Source organism: Corapipo altera, unplaced genomic scaffold (genome assembly GCF_003945725.1).
Source record: "Corapipo altera isolate COAL_440 unplaced genomic scaffold, ASM394572v1 44, whole genome shotgun sequence".
NCBI classification, from domain to species: Eukaryota; Metazoa; Chordata; class Aves; order Passeriformes; family Pipridae; genus Corapipo; species Corapipo altera.
This window is the reverse complement of record NW_020884880.1, coordinates 5,899,335-5,915,504: the sequence shown is the minus strand read 5'-3', so window position 1 is coordinate 5,915,504 and position 16,170 is coordinate 5,899,335. Positions and strand designations below refer to the sequence as shown.

General features: G+C 35.5%; 1 protein-coding gene across 10 annotated transcripts in view; it reads left to right on the top strand.

Annotated features, from left to right (window-relative positions):
• Positions 1-16,170, top strand: part of THSD7A (thrombospondin type 1 domain containing 7A) — a 282,013-nt gene that overhangs the window by 194,730 nt on the left and 71,113 nt on the right. For all 10 annotated transcript variants that reach the window (XM_027639106.1, XM_027639103.1, XM_027639110.1 and 7 more), the window contains one exon: positions 14,107-14,298. In XM_027639106.1, coding sequence (XP_027494907.1) covers positions 14,107-14,298 — 192 coding nt within the window. The remainder of the gene's footprint in view (positions 1-14,106; positions 14,299-16,170) is intronic.

Genomic DNA, 16,170 nt, shown 5'->3' with positions numbered 1-16,170 from the left:
ATGAAGTTAAGAACTGGGGAAAGGTGGGATTTTACCCTGGTTTCCAGGACAATTTACCGAGACCAAGTAAATTATAAAATGTCTCTACATGACAGGGATTAGGAATGAATTTTGTGAGGGATTTAGTCTCTTAACGGTCAGCCCAAGTGAGGATTTGACAAGCAGCTGGGGAGAATTTGGCAGGAGTGGGTGAAAGGGACAGTGAGGTGGCAGACTGGGATTCGTGTCTAGAAAAAATAAGGCTGGATAAGAAGCCAGAGACTGGGGAAGAAAGAAGGAAATTCATAACTTCTGGAGCTGGAACGCAATGCATTATAGTCTGCTTCTGCTTTTGCCTCGTGAGGTCACCAGGCAGAGCAGCGTTGTCCAGCATCAGTGTAACACCCGTGGCAGAAGTACTATTTTTCATTTGGCTTCTCTTTTAAAGTAGAAGATTGGAAACAAATATTATGTCAAAATTAGGTATTTTAGCTTGAAAAGGCAAGCCCTCAAACATCAGGAAATTAAAATGATTTGTCTGATCCTTATGTGAATGTGTCAAATGGAAGTACTTAATTATTTGAGTGTGCCAACATGGCATTTTCCCCCAGAACCTACTACTTATTTGTGATACAGATATATCTATCTCCTTTGGCGATTAAGTGGGCATTTTGTAGTAATGGATACAACGTCTTTGATAAAGCTAACCTTAGTTTTCTCATTCTTCAGGGTTTTATTTTGCTCCACTTTTGTTCAGCATCAGTGTGGTGGGTGTGGTTGAGCTGGAATTTATTTCCCCATAGTAGCCCTCACAGTGCCATGCTCTGCATTGGTAGCTAGAGGTGTGTTGATAACACACCCATGTTTTGGCTACTGCTGTAACATTCCTTCTTCAATCGAGGGCGAGATCCGAGATCCTGGAAGGGGACACAAGTAGGCCAACTGACCCACACTGACCAAGGGGATATTCCAGACCATATGACGTCAACCCAGATATAAAAGTTAAGGCAAGGAGCAGGACCGGAGACACTCATTGTCTCTGATGGCTGCCATGTGCTCGAGTCCTGCTTCTCAGAGAAGTGGCCGACCATCGCTGCTTATGGGAAGTAGAGATTAACTGCTGGCTTCTGCTTTGTGCGCACGCACGCTGCTTTTGCTTTTGCTTGGATAAATATAAACTGTCGTATCAAAACCCATGATTTGTGTTGTTTCCTTTTCCTACCTTACTCTCTCCCCTGTCCACTTGGGAAGGGGAGGGACAGAGCAGCTGGGTGGGCACTTGGCATTCTGCCAAAGTGAACCCACCACAGCCAGCCAAATATAATATGAACCCATCACATCTTGAGTGTTCTGAAAATAACACTGTATTAGTGGACGTCTGATAGTCATGACAGAAAGATCTTAGCAAAAAATACCAATTCTGTTTTAATAACACTTTGAATTAGTATGTGGTAAATAAAACATAGCCCTGTGCCTTGAACAAACAGAATAAAACTAAAAATACCAAATATCATTAAGGAGTTTCCAATCTCTGAACTGGAGGAGGAAGGGACTCAGTGGAAAAATAAGCATGTGATTATGCAATTAAAAAGCCTGCATTATATGAAGGCAACTTCAATTCTGACATTTACTCTTGTTTGCTTTCTTGACATAGTTTTGGGGGTAATTTATTGATTAACTGTATAAATCTTTCCCTAGGAATTATCAGATGTTTGTGTTTAATTTTACTGATATTAGACATAATTCACTGGTACTGATATTATTTTATAAATAACAAATTGCTGCATTAGTGTTTTCCAGAGAAAAGATATTAAGCAAAAACAATATTAAATCTCTTGTTCTGAGGGTCTCAGAATGGGTTTTTTAATTATTGCTTTTATTTAATTATTATTATTTAATATTGTTTATTATTATTTATTTATTGTTATGCATTATTTTATTATTTTATTATTATTTAAAGAGGGGGAAAGAAGAATTACACTAGCTAGAAGCATCTCATATATTAAAGAAGGCTTCTAGAAAACCAGTGATGTCCTTCCAGTAGGGAAAGGGAATCCTGTTTTCAGGAAACAATTTATTTCTTTGAGTAGGTGTAAATCTACAGTGAAATCTCTCAGATTTCTGTAACTTTAGGACATTAGCTTGTATAACTTATTAACAAAGTAAGAAAGTTGTAATGTCCCTATGTACTGCAAATGTGCTCTTGTTATTTCTGATTTAGTTATGACAATGTTATTATATTTCCTTAATTTAGCATATATAAGATATAATGGTATTGACCTCTGGCTGCTTTCCTTACATCTCTTTCTCTGAATCCATATACTGAGAGGATTGAAGAATGGAAAAGTCAAAAGGGTGGGTTAGTTTTAGTCTTCTGGAATCAGTTATGAAAATATTTCCAAAAGAGAAGATTAATTCATGTCTGAGCTCCCTAAAGTCTTGCTGTGCCTTCTACTTGTAATGATGAGAAGATATTCTTTGCAAGATACATAAAAAGATGCTCTCCAAAGACTGCATTTTATCTACCAGTAGTAGGGCACAGACAGAAGCATCCGTGAAATTAATTTTAAAACCATTCCTCAGAAATGTGTAAACATGACAGTGGCAGTGATCTCTCTTACACCTCTTGGGTCCTGTGTTTTAACTGTGATTTAATTGAGCTGTCAGATTACATAGAGAGTGACAACTCTTTACTAGCTGCAGCTGGATGAATAATACAAAGAAAATGTTTGAAATCATCTTTTCCAATATAAAATAATTTTTCTTACTCTCTTAAACTCCCCTTCGAGATACATGTATATTTGTGTGGCAAGAGGTATGACGGATATATATGAATGCACAGTTGTAAACTTGCTGCAAATTCACTGCATATTTGTGAAATACTAAGTAATTGAAAAACTGAAAAATTCACCTAATATTCTGTCAGGTGCATACCATTAGTAATTTTTTTTCAGCTGTGGATTAAGCTTTTGCATTAGAGAGAAGAATATCATTAAACTGTTGGGCAAATTCTAGGAAAATAGTGTTGAAACTGCAGTGCTGGAGTATTTATGAACCAATTTATGATGCAACTTCTTGAACCTTTTTGCTTAAATATATAAATTTATTCACCAAAGCTCATATTTATGCAGAAAATGAGAAGCCTGAAGTTTGTGAAAGTTTTGATGTTTCTTGAAAAAACAGGCCATTTAAGGTAACTGCTGAAAATATGCAGATTGGTACCTCAGTGTAGGGAGTTTTTGAAAAGATTGTGGTGAACACTTTCATTCTACTGACATTAGTGGAACTGTCACATTGTTTTTCTAGTCTTGCCTATTATTTCCTTTTTATGCTTCTATTCCTGACTTATATCCCTGAATATTAATCTAGTTCAGATGAGCACATCAGAATTACCTTTTCTGATCAAACTGGTTTGATTGACATTCCATTGCCCTTCCCAAACTTCTTCTCCACTTTATTTTGAGCTTATGGGAGGTGAGGGGGAAATGCCTAAAATAGCAGTTACAATAAAATGCATGTGAAACCTTTTAAAAGGCTACAACACTCTACTTGTCTATATCAGATGAATTTTAAAATTTTATGAGAATACTCAGCAGTGAAAAAATAGTACCACAATTGCCAGTGAAAATTGTCTTGTTTTCTAAATAATGAAAAAGACATATTGCAATAAAATACATGCATGTTGCATTTTCAAATCCATGTAATTAAAATCCTGTGGTTAACAATATTCAAATAACAGTACCAGTGTTTCTAAAGTCTGTGAAAGGGTTTTTCTTCACTTTTAAACCCAGTAGAGTTTCTGTAACATTTTACAAACAAATAAATTATTTTTAAATTTTTTAAATCATATTTTTATATCATTTTTTCACTATATGAATTGGGGCTCGATTGGGAAAAGTTTACAAGACAGCCCAGTTGAACTTAGAATCAGCTATATTTTTTAATGTGACTTGGTGCTTTTGACAAGTGCTTTTAGAAATGTAGAGTGAATTTTCAAGTGATCTCATCCTTCAGATTCAGTCTTTTTGTTTCCTTCTAGCTCTGTCAGCACTTTTCTCCTCCTTTCCCCGTCCTCCTAAAATGGCCTGTTGGTCTGACATATTGATCCCACTTGGTCCCTTGACTAATATTGATTTTATTCTCAATGGGACTGTTGTGTGTCATCAAACTTATTTTTTCTTTCATATCAAGATGACATTTGATTGGCTTATTTGACACTAGAAGGCAACTGTGCTTGGTTATGATCAATACACTTGTATTCTCTGTTCCTTATCATTCTCAGTAAGACTACATTAGCAAATGAACCATGAAAATACTTCAAATACCTGTCAAGCAGTAGGAAAATTTTATTCCTTTTGTCAAGTAGTGTATGGGTACTCCACTGTACTCTTTATTAGAAATACTAGACTTCTATCCCTGTGGTACAAGTCTACTATGACATCAAGTAAAAAGTATAGGAGATTTTCAGCTAAAGGCATATCATGTCTCAGTTTTTGTTTTGTCTTATATGCATAGAGACACTTTGAAAAGTCGATCCAAACTAATGGCAAAAATAATTAAACTATACTAAATGTGTCTGTGAATCCTCTTATTAAGAGTTAAGGTGACCTTAATTCTCTTTTTCAAGAATTTTCTCTTTCATTCCGAATAAGGATAGCCATACAAAGTGGGCTATTTATTAACATAAAATGTTAATACAGTTTAACTAATCTCCTTCAAAGTCTGATTTTAATTAGTTCAGATTAATTCTTCAGTATTCCTATTTATAATAGGCTTTTTTAGTCATACTCACTTTATCACTAATAATTCAGATACAGCCTCTTTCATGCTGGTGAATATTCAATTGTATCTGAAGCAGTGAAGAATCAAAGAAGGTATCATCTGTAAGAAGAATTTTCCAATAGCCTTTGATGCGTAATACAAAATATGCACTCAGTAACTCACAGGGTTGTGTCAGAGATAAAAAGACTGTGTTACTTTTTAAGTCATAGTGCTGTAAGATACCATCAGTGTGCGTTTGTGTGTATAGTGAAGGAACTTGCCTCATGTACATTTATTTATTTATTTATTTATTTATTGTTTATTTAACTGGTACCCTCACAGGTAGTCAGGTGACTGCTGTGTGCTTGGGGGAACAGATACTGTGGCTGGCATCGTCCTTACTACTTAGAAAATTATGTAAATAAGTACAAGTAGAATTGGAAAACCTGTTTCTATATTTTCTGAGTGAAAATATGTAATTTTAGTTTTCAACCTCAGTAAATCTAGCTATTTTTCACTTTTCTCATTCTCACTGAGTAAAGAATGCAAGCACAAATAAGAAGGTTACCCTTTAATGGAATTAATTTCCCCAACCAAATGCTCCTGATTTCTGTATGTTTCTGTGTTAACATAGTTATGGACTATTTTTTTTCATACTGTTTAATCTGTCCAGATGACATTGCATTTTACATTAAAAAAATTATTTGAGTAAAGAAATACTATTTTTTTACCTGTTTTTATTTGCTTCTGTGAAATTTAGACTGTATCTACATGACTGTAATCCTGATAGATGACTCCAGTATAAATGGAGGCACAAATGTTCTGCTATTGCCAGATATGGAAATGGGATTACTGGGAGCATTAATATCGTATCTGAAGATGTGAGTTCATTATTTTTAACCATTATTTTTAAGTTACATCCAAAGACTATGCAAAGATATTTCCCATCGGAAGCAATTATAGCAGCAAATATTCATCTTTAAAATAGGTTCTTAATTTTTGCGTCAGAGTTGTCCCTTTGTTGTTGTCATTATTTCAAGGTATGAAGTGTTATTTTGGTTTTGGTCATTCCTGTAACTGTTTTGTATATGGTGCAAAGCTTTACCTGATGCTTTAAGGAATACTGACCTGGATTTTTTAACAGTGCCTTACTTTTCTTGAAATTTGCTTGATTGAAGCTTTGGATGAGCTTAAAGACAGGGAAGAAACTTGTAGCTAGAACTGTCTTACCTCTGTAGCAGAATAGCTTTCACACCTTTTAGCTTTCCTATAAACTACTTGCAACTACTACTACTGCTTCTGCGTTCTTTTACACAGCTGGCAATATGCTGTGTTGTTGGAAAGGTGAGCAAACACATGCTACTCTGTAAGCTATAACTGAGCTGTAGCAGTAGTATTTACTGGTTTGGTTACAGAGAAGGAGCAGAAGTGTTAAAGTGTTATTGTTGAAATTAGATTTCTGCATGAATGTGGGAGTCCTTGAAGCCACTGTCATCCCACTCATCAAAATTTCTTTTCCCATAAGAAAGAAGAAAATTGCACATAGCCATCAACAAAAAGTTATTCCTTGTAAAATGTGTTGTTTCATCTCATTAAGGAACAGAAAACCTTAAAAAGATCATGATTTTTTTTTTTATGTGTGTTGACATGCTGTTATCTTTGATTGGAAAAATATTGGATATGGTGGGTTTCTAAGCTCCAACTATTTTTGTTTTATATATTATTAGTTCCTGTCATTATCAATCATTTGTCATCACAAATGTTTCCTTAAAAAAACAAAAAACCAAATCCACATTTTAAAATTTAGTATTATAAAAGTATTTTAAAAGGTATTCATATTTTCCATTATTTACATAGTGAAAGGAGAGTAGTCAGTGACCCTTTCTCTATGTTACTGGTTTGTGCTGTCATGGTAAAGATGTAAATAAGAGTAAGGTCTATGTGCTTTTTATTTTTATTTTAAAAAAATAAATACATCCACGTGTTTCTGAGATTCATGATAGTTTTTTTGAATAAGTGGCCAAAGTATCAAGTTTACCATTTTTCTTCTAGTAAGAAATAGACCGTTTGATACTGCATTGAAACTAAAACCACAGTAAACTTGCACACACAAATCACCAAATCAATTTACAATCCTATAATGTTTTTATATCATTAAACTATTAAACCAACTTTCTGTCATTTTTACATAATGAACAGATGTAACCAGTGTATTTGTCTTCATTGAAATCACTGCCATTTCTACTTAGGCTTCTTAGAAGAAAAAGACTTCAAGAATATTAACCATCAGCTAATTAAGATTTACTTAATTAAATGCAAATACTACTTAGCGAAAGCAATTGAGAGAAAGGCTTGTGATTAGGGAATCAGCAACTGGTTTAACACTTGGAGCTACCAGCTAGGCACCTAAGCATTAGAAATGAATACAGAAACTTTACTTGATAAGAATAATATGAGGGGAAAATACACCATCTTTTCACGTTGTGTTTGTTGAAAAATGTAGGAGTCAATGAAGTAGAATATATTGAGGTCATAAATTGTAGTTAATGTGGCTTTATGTTCAATTAGAGAGGTTAAAATTATTTCAAACATTGAGAATTTATCAACCTACCTTATAAAGAGATATTTTTGACAGCTGGTCACTCAGGAACCGTAACAGAAAATAATTACTAAGGTTGCTGTGGTTTTCAAAGACATTACCATTTTACTAACATTAAAGCTTACATTGACAGACTTGGGAGCAGATATGAATAAATACCATCAAGATGATATGAAGGCTAGAGGGATTAATAGAACACAGAAAGTTTCCTATTGTCTGTCAAAGTATGTGCTACATGCAGGTATTGTAGTGATTGTTCTGTCAGTCAGGTACTGCTGTATGTGCTGCTTTTTTTTCCCTCCAAATACTCTTAAGATTGTTGAGCTAAACTAGATGGTAAATGATGAATTGCTTGTAAATATTTGTGTTTACCCTTTCTGTGGCTTATTTGATTAGGTTTTCAGAGATTAACTTCTAAATTCTCCCTACTGAAAAATCTGGGTCAGCCTTTCGCAGTTGTGTATGCATTTTAGTTAGAGACATTCTCTGACAAAGATAACATTCCTCAGAGAGTTCCTCCTGTATAAGGAAAACCAACCAAAAAACAAAACAGAATGGCCAAAAAAAAAAAAAGAAAAAAAAAAAGGAATAAGTCATGGTAAGAGACTGAATTTCCAGTCAGCAATTCTGATAAAGTAGAACTATGATAAGGTTTGAGGAAGACACATTGCAAGTGTCTGATTATGCAAAAGGACAAAATTTGAATGAACGTATTATGGGCCCCCACTTTTTCCTATGCACAGTGCATAACGTAGTTCTCTACCTCTTCTGATCATTTTAGAAAGAAAAATCCACACTTGTGATTTAGGCACTTCAGAATTTTAAGAAAATTAAGAAACAAACAAACAAAAATCTCCATATTTTCCCTTCTTCTAGTCAAACTATCATTGTATATCTCTACAGGAATAATACAAAACAAATTAACATTGTATCACAAACTTTTTAGTGGAGAAGGATATGTTTTATTAACTTCAACTGCAGGAAGTGATTAAAGTTATTTCCATATGAAGAACAGGACTGAGCACATAGCGCAGTCCTGGTTTTACTAAGTTTTGAGTATAAATATGCATATTTTGTTCTTGATGGACAGCTTTGGCTCCTCAGCCAGACTGAGGAGGTCATTCAACACATTTTGAGACTGATGAGGGAATGTGTGAGGACACACATAGGACCTCATGTGGGAAGAATGTATGTGGGAAGCTGCATGTTCAAGATAAAGAACCGTCTCAGCCATTTCAGCCTTTGCAACCCACAGTGGAGACAGTTCAAGACTTTCCTGTTGATTATTTTTCTGCACAGGAAAGGAAAGAAACAGTCAGTGGCAATCAGCACAGCTCACAGATTTTGTTATTGTGTGAACTAACTGCATTTTTCTCCTGCAGGCTGCAAGCTTAGAGGCATTACTGAAGGCAGTTGAATAATGTCCAAGCCTTCTTCACCCACAAACATTGAGCACTTTAAAAATTGAGCTCTGGGGTGCTTTTCCAAGTATTTTAGGTGCCCAGCAGTTTTCCAGTGGATGATACATCATGTGCCTCCTTTTCAGCTTCAATGGCAAGACAAGAAAACTGCTGAGAGGCATCAGCTGAGAAACTGATGCCTATAACTGATGTAGTCACATACATGCAACGCAGTACATACCTTAATATGTATAACCAGTACATGTAGATCATACAGTGCTGTGAGCTGTTAGTGTTTTCCATACTTTGTATCTTTATGTCCTCATTTTAAATGTGCAGTTTTAAAAACACTTCAATGATTCTCTGTGGTTTGTTGTACTTAAAATCAGACTATTGTGTGTGGGTGCTAGGAACCACAAAAAAACGGTACTGACCTAAGTGAGACTTTTCTTTTCTTAGAGTTGAAGAATAGTAAATTGGACACATTGTACTAAGCAATTCAGAATCTGAAGTTCCAATTTTAGCATTTGATCTCAGTTGCCGTCATTAATTCTTTTATGAACTCTAAAATATAACTGTAAGATTGCTTTGACACCAGTGTAATATTCCTGTCTTTTACTGATTACATAGACATATTAAAAATAATGTTTAATATTAATGCTGAAAGCACTCTCTTGATTTAATCCCGTTTACTGTGATTTTATTGTCAATTTTTTACAGAGTTTATATTGGTTTAGAGTTCAGACTTTCAGAAACAATAGCTGGTTTCCTGGTGCAGAAGTGAGACCAAGCTTGTTGTCTTATTGCATAGGACTCCAGCAGCAGTTTTATGTTGAATGTTTTTAAATTGTTCTCTGTGGTTCATTGAATCTTGCAGCGATTTTAGTGCTTATTTTAAGGCTTTAAAAAAAAAATTCCTTTTTTAAACACTTGCCTTTTCATTTACTACAGGTTAGAATTTCACAGCAATTTTTTATTGTGTGCTGAAGTACATGTTAAATAATACACATAAGGAAGAACATTTCTTTACCATGTCTCTCTAGTGATACCAACTCTAAGAATACTTCCCATTGGAACTTTCTTGAATCATTTTACAAGAAACTTAAATATCAGGCACATTTTACATGAGTGACCAAAACCACAAAGGAATGACGTGATTCAACTGCACTAACCTCAGAAAATGGGTCTTCTGTGGTCTAGGCTGACCATTAGCATCTAGACCAAATTTTCACAGATACCACATTAGCTTTGTGAATATGATAAAACAAAACTGATGATATCAATACAGTCTGAAACTTATCAGCCAGTTCATCCGGAATGCTATTCACAAGTTCCCTCTCTGATCTGTAAAACTTTGCCCATTCAGTAGGAGGCTTGGGGCTTTTCATTTGGTTGGTGTTCTGTGTTTGTTTGTTTTAAAGCAATTAAATTGTTTGGTAGTTCAATAGTGGCTCTCCTTTGTGCACACATACAGGAGGTCTTCATGCCAAAAAGGCGGCCACAAGGAGGTTTTAATGCAGTGACTCATTTTGCTAATTGTCTAGCTGGATCCAGCATTTGAGTTTGAGGATCCAGTTTGAGGAATGCTAGCTCAGCACTCCTCACTAATGTAAATCTGTAAATAAAATCTCAGCAAAGGTTTAAACAATTTTTGACATTTTAAATTCTTGAAAAATGAAACCTCTTTTGCTTCCTGCCATTTCTACATACAGTCACTCCCTTAAGTGCAGTTTGGAGATTTTAGTCCAAGATGTGCATCTGTGCATCATTCAACAACGTAGACATTGTTTCTGAATATGGACTACTGCTAGATACCAGGTTTTAAAGAACAAATCAACTGATAAATGGTGAAGAGTTCTCTTGACAGAAATGTCATATTCTGTCTTCATCTTTTTGTTTTTTACTTTTTGTCATTCTGTCATTTAAAGTATAAATAACCCAGGGCAGAGGCCTTTCAGTCATGTTTTTGGAGTTCTGTCTTCAGCTCTTGTGCAACATAAATTTATACCCAAAACATTCAAACAGAATCATAGGATGATAGAATGGTTTGGGTTGGAAGGGATAAAGTTCATCTAGTTCCAGCCCTGCCCTGCTATAGGCAGAGACACCTTCCACTAGACCAAGTTGCTCAGAGCTCCATCCAACACGGCCTTGAACACTTCTAGGGGTGGGACATCCACAGCTTCTCTGGACAACCTGTTCCAGTACCTCACCACTTTCACAGTAAAAAATGTCTTTCTTTTATCTAATCTAAACCTACCCTGCTTCAGTTTAAAGCCATTCCCCCTTGTCCTATCACTACATGTTTTTGTAAAAAGCCCCTCTCCAGCTTTCTTGTTGGCCTTTTTAAATACTGGAAGGTACTACAATGTCTCACTACAGCCTTCTCTTCTCCAGGCTGAACAACATCAATTTTCTCAACCATTCCTCATAGAAAACATGCTTCTACTCTCTGATCACCTTCGTGGCCCTTCTCTGGACTCACTTCCACACATATGGCAAACTTTTTCAAATCGGACATTTTCTGAGTAGTTTTACCCTTTACACTGGCATTGTTCCCAGTTTAGGGTTGAGTGGTTCCTGGTAGTTGACTACACTATGCACTTTAAAGAGGAAGGTAAAAAAGGTCAAGTTGTTCATAAAATCATTAGTGAAATGTCAGAAACAATTTAGTCAAAAAAAATATCTCACTGAAGATAAGAAGTACCCATTATAAACCTTCCTTCCGACTACATTTCTATGCTATTGAATTCATCAGATGAGAATTGGACAGCTGACAAAAATGAAATGCCAATATGTAAGATCCGTATTTCTAGAGTATTTTCTCTGTAAAAGCAAAGGAGAAAAGAAGGGTTTGATTCTGAGAGAGGTCCAAGGCTTAATTTTGTTTGAAATATAAACTCAGACTGAAACTAGTTTAACGGAATTTCTCATTATGGCCCCAAATTTAGTTTGAGTTTAAAATTAACAGCTAGCAGGTTATAAATAAGCTCAATATAGTATCATTTGTTTACACTTTACTGTAATAGTAGCCAGCGTGAAAGTATCCTGGCAGTTTATCTCATTGAGTCTTACCTAGAAATGGAACAATTTGAGAGTAGGGTTAGCCCCTTTTCTAGCTTTTTTTTCCTCTTTTTTGGAAAGGATGTTTACAGTCCGCTCCTCTGTCTCTTGTCTTTCGTCTTTCAACCCAAACACATTCTGTTCTGAGGAAGCAGAAAGGAATCTATCCTGCACTAGTGTCAGAGTGTGGTGACCTGTGATACAAAAGAAGGAGCAATTGATGCAGACTGAGTCCAGTGAGGGAAGCAGAACTTGATGTGGGAGAGCTATGAAGCCTTCGGCAAGGCTCAAATTTTTATTTTTAATATGGGAAAATACAACTGTTGAGACTGACTTGATCTCAAAGGTCTTTATAATTCAGACAACTATGACTACTTCAGGTTATTTTAAAAACATGAGCTGTAGATTTCCCCTGGTTTTCAGAGCCAAGGAAGATTGATGTTTGCAGTTCTGTTGTGCCTAAATATTCTGTATGAATAAAATATTTGGCTCTGGTTAATATTGGATGGATGGCCCTCATCTTTTCCTCTTTCATAAAGAATTTGGTCATTAATAGCTCTGGGACTCACAATATGACAAGTACTAAAGAACCTCCTAGTTTCAGGAACTCAGTTTAGCAGAGATTCTTATTTGAGAGACTCTAAGACTGTAAATCTTGAATGACAAAAAATGTAGTTTCTGTTTAGATTAGTGTTTGTATCATTTTAATATTATTATTCTATTAAGCAATAAAGCCTAATTTGAGACTTGGGTAAATCAGTGTTTATAGAGCTTTGGCTTCATTTGCAGTATGCACAGCTCTCACTGAATTAGCTTTCAGAATCCAGCTGATAATTATTAACAGTGGCTGATGCATTTATGATTCAGTTATAGAGTAATTAATATACCTAACAAATGTTTTGTTGGATTGAAGTCTTATGTTCATTTGCAGATCGTGATAAGACTTTATTTTGTTGACATTGGCTATTAGAACAAAGGGATTGACATGATGGATCTTAGAAAGTGCATGCTCTAGACACTCCTGTTCAGTCCTGGTAAGATCAAGTATGCTTCAACAGTATTTCAGAAGGCAAAACATAACTCAACAGGAGGTTTTATGCCCTAGTACAGCAAGGATCATATAGCACAAAAGGCATTCAGATGCTTTGAAATTTTATCCTTTTTAGAAAATTTTTTTTAAAAGTTTCATGTTTACAAATGAACTGGGTCTTTCCGTGCCTTGATTGTAGGTGGTTATCAGGGTCTCAGAACTCCAGTGTGCTCTTAGATGCAAATTTTTTACAGTTCCTTGAAACTGGCATTATGATTGGGCTACTGCTCAATCCTTGTGCTTTTCCTTGCAAGCACTCTAATTGGCTTGTAAAATAACAAAGCTAGAATTCTAAAAAGTGAACCCAAACCTCTCCCTTCTTAGTTAATTTTTTCCATCATCTACTCCAACACGAAGATTTATCATGAGACTTTTTGACATCAGAATATGTGGTCCCTCATTCATTCCTCACGTAATGAATATTAAATTATTTGATCAAGAAATCATATGTCACTTCACAAAACTATCCATTTTATGATTAGGGTGCTGTTCAAACAGATCTTAGACACAGTGCTGTCACCATTTTTCTTACTGAAAACAAAAGGAACCCTGCTACTTAAACAATAGCTAATATTTCATTGAACAATTTATACCAGCCTGGATCTTTTTATTATAATGAAATGTGTGCCTTGATGTGACATAATACAAATGCATAGATCGTTTTATACTTCCATGACACAAAGAGTGATGTGTCGCTGGTTTGCTAACAAATGAAGATCTTTCTAACTAAATGACACTCTGACTGCAGTTTACTGCAGCTTTTCATATTTTGATGGATAGTTGCAATTCAAAGGATGAATTATGGGTTACAAAACTGGCTAAACTGGAAGTTAGGCTGTTTTTCTCCTTCTCCCACAAACATGGAAGAAAACTGGGTCATTACAACATGTGTTTCCACGTACACAGTTTTCCATAGGTATGTTAGATACTCTGTTACTCACGTTTGGATTTTCTGTGAAATCAAGTATTACAAAATGAAAGCCTCAAGACCGCCTAGGCTGGCATTCACTTCATCAGAATATCAAATTAAACTAGATTTAAGCAAGTTCTCTCAGAATCGAGGCAGAGGAGACAAGTAATTTTAATAAAAAATCTATTTACTTTGTTTATATAGAAGAACAGAATCTAATTTATTTCTGTGTCCATCTGGACTAGATTGCTCGTTTTAAGTTAATTTAACAAATGATGGACTGCTACCGGCCTTTTTTTCCCAGGAGAAGAGGTTGACAGACAGCTGTGTAGAGATGCTATCTACCCAATCCCGGTTGCCTGTGAAGCTCCGTGCCCAAAGGACTGTGTGCTCAGCATGTGGTCTGCATGGTCCTCCTGCTCACACACCTGCTCCGGCAAAACCACAGAAGGGAAGCAGATGCGTGCCCGCTCCATTCTGGCGTACGCAGGTGAAGGTAAGGTCGCATACCCTTGCAGGCTCTCATTTGATTGTGAATTCTCAACTGTCTTTGTAATGTCAAAGTAATTTCTCGATCTACAGAAGCAAATTTTTAGATGGAGTTGTGTTTTTTTAAATATAGAAAAATTATTAAACGCTTATTCTACGTTACTCCTGGTACCTGAAGCTGTTTAAAAGAGGAGATTTTATTTTGCTCATTTCAGTTAATGCTGCTATTTTTTATTATTCTGCTTAATGTTACCGTTTCTGTTTCAAATACATGGTTTTCTTGTTTTCTGCTAAAATTAAACACGGCAAATGGTTTATCCGATGCCCCATTACATGTAACTTGTGTTACCCCATTAACATCTTTATTCATAGCAGGACTTTGGTTTTGCCCTGCAAGTCCTCACTCGTAAATGATTTTCATTCGTACAAATGGTACTTCTGCAGCAAATGCAAAGAGAAGACATAGCTGGAATGTAAAAGAAAAGAAGAAAAAGGTTTTAGACATGGGCTAATATCTATTCTTTGATGATTTCTCATGCTTTCTACAATGGGTTTTGTTTTGGTTTTGATTGCCAGGGAGGGGAGAGTTGTGGGCTGTAGAACAAATATATTCTGTACGTAAGGTGGTTCTAACATCAGATGTGCCAGGGTCCAACTGATAAAATGCCTTGTGCAGCACCGGGAGCGAGGAGACATAGCCACCAAAGAGTTCTTAGAAAATGTTTACTCACATTTATTACTGACAGAAAAGTTAAATCCCTTCAATATAAAGGGGTCAGATGCATGTGTTAGTTCTTCTTTAAAACTGTTAAACATTTTATACTTTTATGTTAAGATGAAATTTAGCTGAAAAGGGAAAGCTGTAACGTATGGAAGCAGCGAAACAGAATATCTGTACACTGCTATTTGCAGACAAAGGTAACACCACTGATGAAAGTGTGCAGTGTATTTGACAGAATTCAGGTGACTGTCAAAAAAAATAGGTAGCAGAGCACTTTTTAACCTTTTCCCTGAAAGGAACCCTTGGTAAAAGTGTAAGAAGCCATCAGAACTCTTATTTTAGTAGATGATTCAAATAATAAGTTACTTGGATGAATCTATGTAACAAAGAAGAAACTCTTTTAAAATTAGAAACAAAATTTAGTTTGTCTTTTTTTTATATAGTGTGTCAAAGGGACTCATTTTGAGGGAAACACAGAGCCAGATAATTGAAATAAGCATACATTCACGTGCTTCTTGCTTTTCCATGTAGGTGAAGGCAATAGATTTTCGATACACTTTTGTAGTGTTACTGGAGACAGAAATTTAAACTCCTGACAAGCATACCACGGAAGTGAAAACCTAGGTTACTAAAAAAATTATTCCACTTTCTTATGCTTCTTCTTAAAAAGTACTCTTTTTATTCTGACTTTGATAATTAATACAACCTAGGTTAATTTACAAAGGTGCAGATGCAGCAAAACTGTTCAGCATAGCCTGAATTTTAGATATGTGAATTTTATTTATGTTTGTTGAGTAATGATCAGAATCAGCACCGAGTGATCACAAAGACTGGCACATAGATAGTAGTGAAAAGATCCTTAAACTAATGCTGAGAAAGCTAACTCATTACCTAGGTGCTGTAGGTGTTGAGCTTTGCTCAAACCCTGGCCTCTTTACCACTGTTCTGAGATGAAGTTATTCCTTCCTTTTTTTTAAGGATACAAGCTGGTATGTCTATATAGCTTATAGCAATTCACTGACATTTTGAACAGATCTCTTCAACACCATGCTCTTTTGCACTCTGTACAAACTCCAGAGAATGGAAGTATATAAATATTCCAAGGCTTAGCATACAGTTACAACTCTCTAGCTGGAAGGTACTTTTCACCTTTTCTTG